Here is an 8,693-nt window from a genome sequence, read left to right as displayed (position 1 = left end):
AATTTCTATTGATATTTTGGTGGCTGGCCAAAGGTTTATCATCTTTTAAGGTAAATGGAACACCCTCAAACTTTGAGAGTGTAGAGTTAATAAGAACCTAAAGTATAAGAGAAGAGAAGAGGGGTTTTCCAAATATAATAAATACTAAGGCTTTTATAGTCACTGAAAATATAATACTATATACTAACTAGGGCCTTTTAAAAAAATGACAAAATGTGATAGAGGAGTCATTATTCCTTATCAGATTGAGGATGATGGGGAAATAACATCATTAAATATTTGCCATTAACTCTAATGAAAAAAAAATTGAAGATGATCATTATATATTCAATCTAACTGGACAAAGTCTATTAGACTTTTATAGAACATTTGAACAAATAAAAAAAAAAACATATCTTAAACAAACAGAAAGTGAACAGAGAAAAACCACTATGGGATTTCAAGTTTTCTGACTTGGAAATAACAGTAATTACAAAAGGTAGAGATTAGAAGGCCAAGGTAGCTTCATACAACAAATATATGTTACAACAGTAAGAATTAATACATTTTATCTATTTTACTATTTCATACACTTTGGATCATCTCAGTGAGAAATTGAAAATAGAAAGGAAATATAGTACTTTAGTTTCAATCAAAATAAAGTTCACTATATACTGTAGCTTACTAACATACTATCAAATATAGTTGAATTTTAAAAATCAGAAAGCAAACGATTCTTTCATTAGTAGTATCAGAAATGATTGTCTAATGGAAAGAAATCACAATGAGAAGTCCTGGGGTCAAATACTGACACTGAACTTTACTTTGTTTTTAACTTTGAGTGGGTTACATAATCATCTAAGCCTTAGTTCTAATCTGTAAATTATGGAAGGTATTATTGTAGTGTGTTTTTTAATAACAACATATCCAATTATTTATCCTGAGCAAGTTTCTCAATTTCTTATCTTTAGTATATGGAAAATAATACCCACCTCATGTGGTGGTTGTAAGGATTAAGCAGAACAACATATGGGCTTAGCCAGTGCCCAGAACACAGAAAATAATAATAATAAAAAAAGAGCTATTACTACCTTCTTAATTTTTTCAATCTGCTTGATACGCACTGAAGTATTATCAATTGTCAGAACCTCCACAGAATCTTCTTTTTCCAACTGGTACTTATTTACTCAACAATTACTTCAGAACCTGTTAATTTCCCAAAAGAAAATAATATGTACAGTCTATTCACAAATAATTGCCTAAGAGTAATGCTCTGATTATCATGTATTTTCCTTACAAATTTAATATTTTAATACTGTTTAAGTATTATTCTTAACTCTTAATGCAACTTCAATACAAATCAGCAAATCCCAATCTAGGATGAGGGTATAAGGGAAATGAACGGGTTTCTATCAGAATCTCTGTAAGGGAGGACTTTTACTATTCTCTCAAACTATACACTTTCCTGGGCGGCGGCACTCCCACGGAGGGTTCGGATCCCATGTGGTGACCGGTTCCCGCTCACTGGCTGAGCACGGCACACTATCAGAATCTCTGTAAGGGAGGACTTTTACTATTCTCTCAAACTATACACTTTCCTGGGCTGCGGCGCTCCCACGGAGGGTTCGGATCCCATGTGGTGACCGGTTCCCGCTCACTGGCTGAGCACGGCACGGGCGCAACACCGAGGGTTGCAATCCCATTGCCGGTCCCGGGTACGGGCGCAACACCGAGGGTTGCGATCCCGTACCGGTCAGTAAAAAAAAGACAAAAAGGAAAAAAAAAACAAAAAAAACTATACACTTTCCTAGAATTTCTGATAAACTCTCTTCTAACACTACAAAATAAAAACAATCAGAGCAGTTACTATCTAAAATTTATAAGGTACAGAAGTAACACCCAATAGCTTTTCCAATATTTTCTTGAATTCTATTATAGCCAATCACTTTTAAACAATAAAGGACAAATACTTTAAAAATCTATAAGTAATAAATCAAAATTACAAACGCACATCCCTACATGATAAAGAACATATTTTGCCTAAAACTACCAGATTATTACTCTTATCTGAAGACATCCCACCACCACTACCCCAAGTTATATTCCTTCTTACTTCCTTCATGTTTCTTTCACAGCATAATTACAATAATCTGTAATTATTTTATTTACTTGTTCATTTTCTGTTTTATCAGAATGTAACTGCTATGGGCACAGAAACCATGTAAGTCTTGTTCACAGTTGTATGCCCAGACATAGCAAGGGCCTCACACATAACAGACTAAAAAAGCACTCACTGATTGAATGAATGAATGAATGGTCCAACGCAAAGCAAAAGGACCATTAAGAGTGACATCTTCAGAATGTTGTCAATATTCACCCACACACGTACACATATATAATAGGTATGTAAACACATATACTTTTTACATATGCTTGCCTGTGTGCATCCACACATGCAAAAATACAAACACAGATATAGACATATAGAAATAAATACATACGAAAAAAAATTTTGCCCAAGTTCCATTTTTCCATTATTTTTGTTTTGCTAATTATATATGTTATCTTCAAGTAGAAATTAATATTTCCTTTTAAATACTGGATTTCATATATAAACTCTTCCATTTTTTCTTACCAGAATCTATTCTGGCTTGTCTTCGGGCAGCACATTCTTCAATTCGAAGTTTAGGTATTCCTTCAGCTACAGCTTTGGCCATTCCACCCATTTCTTCAATTTCATTAATGAGCTAATAAGATAAACAGATTAATAAAAACAGAAGAGAATATGAAAATTTGAATTATACAGATTGAACTATAGTTCATATTTTGAATATACAAACTTGTAATGAGTGTTACTAAGATAATTACTAATAAAATTATAAACTAAATGCTAATGTTTTATGAAAAAAATTAAGTAAACATCAAGGGCATTAATCAGAATTTGTGTGTTTAAAGTTATTTGAAAAGACAACAGAAAAACTAACCAGTATATTCTGGAAAACACAAAACTTCTCACTCAATTCTTGGAGGAAATTAAAGATAATATCAATTCTCTAAACGTTATTTTTAGTTACACAAAGTTCTCATAGTCACAGAATAAAGACTCTTTCAGAAAAATATATTTCAAATTGCAATTTTACTTCTGATTTAGGCAGCAGAGAAATGATATAACTCCATTTTTAATAAAACCAGAAAATACCTAAATCTTCAATCACAGCTTCATATATAAGGGCCAAAAACTGATAGTGGAATGATACATGACTTGGCCGAAAGGAACAAGGTCAAATTTGATTTTCCCTGTAAAATTCAAGAAATACATATCTGTATTGGATTCTACAGAAGACAAGGGCAAGGTAGAAAGCTAAAGAGAAACCTCTTGAGAGTTTGGAACTACCCTTCTCCCATTCTGTCAGGAGAATTGAAGTTCACTGTCTGCAGAAAATAAACTAGAGAGGCAATGGACTATTAAACACCAAATACAGAAAGAGGCAAAGATAAGATGTCTTACTGAAATAAAAGCCTACATTCTGAATGATAAGACTAAAGGAAAAAGCACACAAAGAAAATAAGGACAATACAGGATGCAGAAGAAAACACCAAACAATATCCTCAGAAGAAGAAATTCTACATCAAGGAAATAAAATAGTATGACATACAATACAAGGGGAAAAATTAGAAAATAAAAATGAGCTCTTGGATATTAAAAATATGATATATGAATCTTAAAGTATTCAAGTACAAAGATAAAGATTACTAATCTCCAAGAAAACAGAACAAAAAGTCAAGAAGATGCATTATAGAAAAGATAAGAACATCAGCATATTATTTAAGGAGGTCCAGCATCTTATAACTGGGAGTTCTAGAAAGAGAAACCATAGAAAAATGGCAGGAAGAAATTATTGAAGAAATAATAACAAGCAAATTTCCCAGAGCTATGAAAATACAAAAAGGAGGGTGAGATGAAAAGACCCACCAAATGTTCAGAACAATAAAGGAAGAAAAACACACACAGAGTTACACATTGACACAAATAATAAGAGATTCTATCACTTTCAGAAAGAAAGATCCTGAATAAGAATGGCATAAGCTTTCTGACCAGAAACACTGGAAATTAGAATAAAAAGCTAGAATAAAAAAAACAGACCAATGCTTATAAATTTGTTTTTAAATTCCTGAATGGAAATAATTTCAAATATAGTCAGAATAACAGTCAAGTACAAGAATACAATAAAAACATTTTCAAACATGCAACGTTTTATATAATTCATCTCCCATGCACCATTTTTTAGGAGGTCGCTATGAGATGTGCTTCGAAATAAAGAAGAAATAGACATGGGATTCAGGAGTCAGAATTCAACAAAAAGGGAAAAAATAATCCCAGGATAATGGCAAAGAGAAGTCAAAAGACAACAATGGTCAGCAGACTTAGAGAGAAATCAGTTTAAATCAAATGAGAACATTAGAGGACTTCAAGAAGAATTATATTGATATATAATTATTTTGGTAGTAAGAGAGGAGGAAAAGAAAGAGTAAGAGTCAGGTAAAGTACTAATCTACCATACTAGAAAAGCAAAAGATAATGTCTAAAGTCTAACATCTAAAGTTGATGGAATTAGAAGAAACAGTATACGCAGGTGATTTTAAACTATGCAGATAAAAACAAACAAACAATAAAGAAGTATGTAACTTGGTCCTGGAACAGAAAAAAAAACAAGTGGAAGACAAAGGACTGCTTGCTGTTTTTCTGTATATGCTTTTTAGTGCCTGTTCAACTCTTTGTATAAAATACTTAAATACAAATACATATGTAGTTTTAAATTAAGTCTTAGTTTTGAAAACTATAAAATCAAATCTGAATTTCCCTTCTTCTGTCAAGCATTTTATAAATCTTGATATAAATCTGTAAATAATTTTATTTATAAATCAAAAAATCTATAAATCTTTATAAATTTATAAATCTTGAAAGCAAAGTTGCAAAGAGGAGAAATTGACCTTCAAGGCAGCATTATAAACATCACTTGTGAGAGATTCCATCATATATGAACCTCCCCAAGGATCAGCCACTTTGGGAATCCCAGATTCTTCTTGAATGATGATTTGAGTGTTTCTGGCAATTCGAGCACTTTTCACAGTTGGCAAACCCAAAGCTTCATCAAAAGAATTTGTGTGCAAAGACTGAGTCCCTCCAAACACTGCTGCCATTGCTTCTACTGCAGTACGGACAATGTTATTGTAAGGATCCTAAAACGTTCAGTAAAAAAACAAAACAAGAAAATATTTGGTAGATATTGCAGCTGTAAATAACAATATGATTAGGCAGTGATATTTTCCATACTGCATACTTTCTATGCCAATGTTTACATCAGGCCTCGGAATATCAAATAAACTCAGATAAATTAGTGAACAAGCCAAAATCAGAATTAAGAGTCAAGGTGTCTAGTCTGAGCTTAGGCACTAAAACATTGTCTCTTATAATCCTCTGAAATATCACATATCTGTTGTGCTTATTTTCACATTGCCTAAATACTATTTTATTAGTACATCACAAAGGTATACATCTTCTACTTAAATAATGTGATCCCTCATCTCATAATTGTCTCTTAATTATTTTGTATAACTCAAAGTATCTACCACAATGATATGCACAAAATAGGCACTCAATAAATGACTAATAAAACAGATGAACAATGGAATACAAGACAGGAAATTTGGGCTGTAGTTAGTTGCATTCTTAATTTGTGATTTTGGCAATTCATTGAACCTATCTGAACTTCAATTTCCTTATGTGTAAAAACAAGTAGGTTAAGACAAAAACTATAATTAAAGTCCTTCCAATTCTGAAAATCTGTTTCTCCACTTATAAGGATCTGAAATTATATTTCATATATACTAGTTCTCCACTTTCAAATGTATAAAAGTAATGTAATTTTAAACATATTTTAAGTGTATGAAAATAATTCAATATATAAAAAGAACGTGTATTAAAAACAAGGTCATCACTATACAATTTTCAACAGAATAAAATTAAATTAAAATAAATTACCCAACTGGTTAATAGTCTTTAAATAATCTGTTTGATTGGATGCTCTTTAAATCAAATAACTCTAATAAATAAAATATGTATATGTATAAAATCAAATTTTAATTAGGCAATTTAATGTTAAGAATTTTAACTCTTAAAATTATATAGAAGAATATTAATTAAATTACAACTTTTTCTTCTTCCTCATAATCAAACATTTTTTACTTTTAAAAAAGTAATCAAGATGATGTTGAATGTTCCTAATGCAAAGAAGTGACAAATGGTTGAGGTAATGGACATTCTAAGCACCTGATATTATCATTGCACACAGTATGAATGTATCTAATTATCATCTTAATTATTTTGTATAACTCAAAGTATCTACCACAATGATATGCACAAAATAGGCACTCAATAAATGACTAATAAAACAGATGAACAAGGGAATACAAGACGGGAAATTTGGGTTGTAGTTAGTTGCATTCTTAATTTGTGATTTTGGCAATTCATTGAACCTATCTGAACTTCAATTTCCTTATGTGTAAAAACAAGTAGGTTAAGACAAAAACTATAATTAAAGTCCTTCCAATTCTGAAAATCTGTTTCTCCACTTATAAGGATCTGAAATTATATTTCATATATACTAGTTCTCCACTTTCAAATGTATAAAAGTAATGTAATTTTAAACATATTTTAAATGTATGAAAATAATTCAATATATAAAAAGAACGTGTATTAAAAACAAGGTCATCACTATACAATTTTCAACAGAATAAAATTAAATTAAAATAAATTACCCAACTGGTTAATAGTCTTTAAATAATCTGTTTGATTGGATGCTCTTTAAATCAAATAACTCTAATAAATAAAATATGTATATGTATAAAATCAAATTTTAATTAGGCAATTTAATGTTAAGAATTTTAACTCTTAAAATTATATAGAAGAATATTAATTAAATTACAACTTTTTCTTCTTCCTCATAATCAAACATTTTTTACTTTTAAAAAAGTAATCAAGATGATGTTGAATGTTCCTAATGCAAAGAAGTGACAAATGGTTGAGGTAATGGACATTCTAAGCACCTGATATTATCATTGCACACAGTATGAATGTATCTAATTATCATATTGTACTCCATAAATATATACAATTATCATGGGTCAGTTAAGAAATAAAACTAAAAAGAGGAAAAAAAAGAGATATACAGAATAGAATAGTGATTATCAGAGGCAGGGAAAGTGGGTGGGGGGTGAGTCGGGGAAAGCTTGGTAGACAGATAGAAAGTTACAAAGTTACAATTGGATAGGAAGAATAAGTTCTGGTGTCCTAGGGTGATAATAGGTAACAATATTGTATTGTGTATTTCAAGAAAGCCAGTAAAGAGGATATTGAATGTTATAACCACAAAGAAATGACAAATGTTTAGGTGACAGATATGCCAAGTATTCTGATCATATCATTATACAACATATGCATGTTTTGGAACAACAAATTGTACCCCATAAACACATAAAATGAAAAAAAATTTTTAAAAATAACTCATACAAGAAAAAACTAAATAAAGATAAAAGTAAAACAACACTACATGTAAACTAAGATTTTTTTCTTTTTTTTTTTTTTGTGAGGCCCCACTTTCACGGTCTGTATTCCCACTGAAAATCAAGATCAGGTGAGCTTTTGTCCCTCTGCTTCAGGAGAGGTTTCTGTCCTCCCTGAGCTCACCTTAGGTTAACTAAGATTTAAATGATTTTATGTTGTCAACCACTAGAGGGAGCCAATTTTATTTATTTATTATAGGTGTATAAATACAAACCTAAATCTGCCTTATGCTTCAGAATATTTATGATTTTCAAATATTAGCAATTTATGCTCTTACATCTATTTCCTGACTTCCTGTTGATTGGAATAAAATATATGACTTTATTAAAATTCTATATTTTAAATTATATACACACCTGTTCAGTAAGTGACCATCCTGATGTCTGACAATGTGCTCTTAGAAGAAGAGATTTAGAGTTTTTAGGCTGAAACATTTGCTCTACTAAGTGAGCCCAGAGTCTTCTACCAGCTCTCATCTTTGCTATTTCCATGTAGAAGTTCATCCCAATTCCCCAGAAGAAAGACAACCTAAAATAGAGATGTTAAGACCAGAACTGGATTAAATTTAAAAATATAAAAGAGAAAATAATTAATTTTAATTGTATCATACACTAGAAAATCAATTCCAGATTTTAATTTCAAACTTAACTTGAATTAAAATCAATGCACATATATTTACGAAGCTTTAAACTAACACACAGAAGTATAAAAGTACACTTTCATGCATGCAAAAGAAATAGCTCTGATTATTTGCTTTAAGTAACAATTATTCCCTTTGCAATTGATTTTTCTCTAGGGAAGAATCTCCTCTTGTGTCTTTAATTAAAGCTTCACTTCTAAAAATAAAATATTTTAGGATTTTAGGAATACCCATTATGCAAGGCAGGGGTACCCTACAAAGGGAAAAAAAAACAAAAACAATAAACTTAGTTTATATGGATAGTGAGAAAGGTTTTCTTTTAAAAGAATGATTGTGGACTGGCCGGTTAGCTCAGCTGGTTAAAGCACAGTGTTATAACACCAAGGTCAAGAGTTTGGATCCCCATACTGGCCAGCCACCAAAAAAAAAAAAAAAAAAAAAAAAAAAAAT

General features: G+C 30.7%; 1 protein-coding gene across 1 annotated transcript in view; it reads right to left on the bottom strand.

The window, feature by feature from the left end:
• Positions 1 to 8,693, bottom strand: part of MUT (methylmalonyl CoA mutase) — a 49,947-nt gene that overhangs the window by 30,176 nt on the left and 11,078 nt on the right. Inside the window, 5 exon segments of the mRNA XM_008594291.1 lie at positions 1,071 to 1,168; positions 1,171 to 1,185; positions 2,615 to 2,726; positions 4,972 to 5,220; positions 7,960 to 8,131. Of these exon segments, the coding sequence (XP_008592513.1) occupies positions 1,071 to 1,168; positions 1,171 to 1,185; positions 2,615 to 2,726; positions 4,972 to 5,220; positions 7,960 to 8,131 (646 nt within the window).

This window comes from Galeopterus variegatus, unplaced genomic scaffold, assembly GCF_000696425.1.
Source record: "Galeopterus variegatus unplaced genomic scaffold, G_variegatus-3.0.2 Scaffold10522, whole genome shotgun sequence".
NCBI lineage: Eukaryota > Metazoa > Chordata > Mammalia > Dermoptera > Cynocephalidae > Galeopterus > Galeopterus variegatus.
Note: the sequence above shows the minus strand (reverse complement) of the source record. Positions and strands in the feature narration are given on the sequence as shown.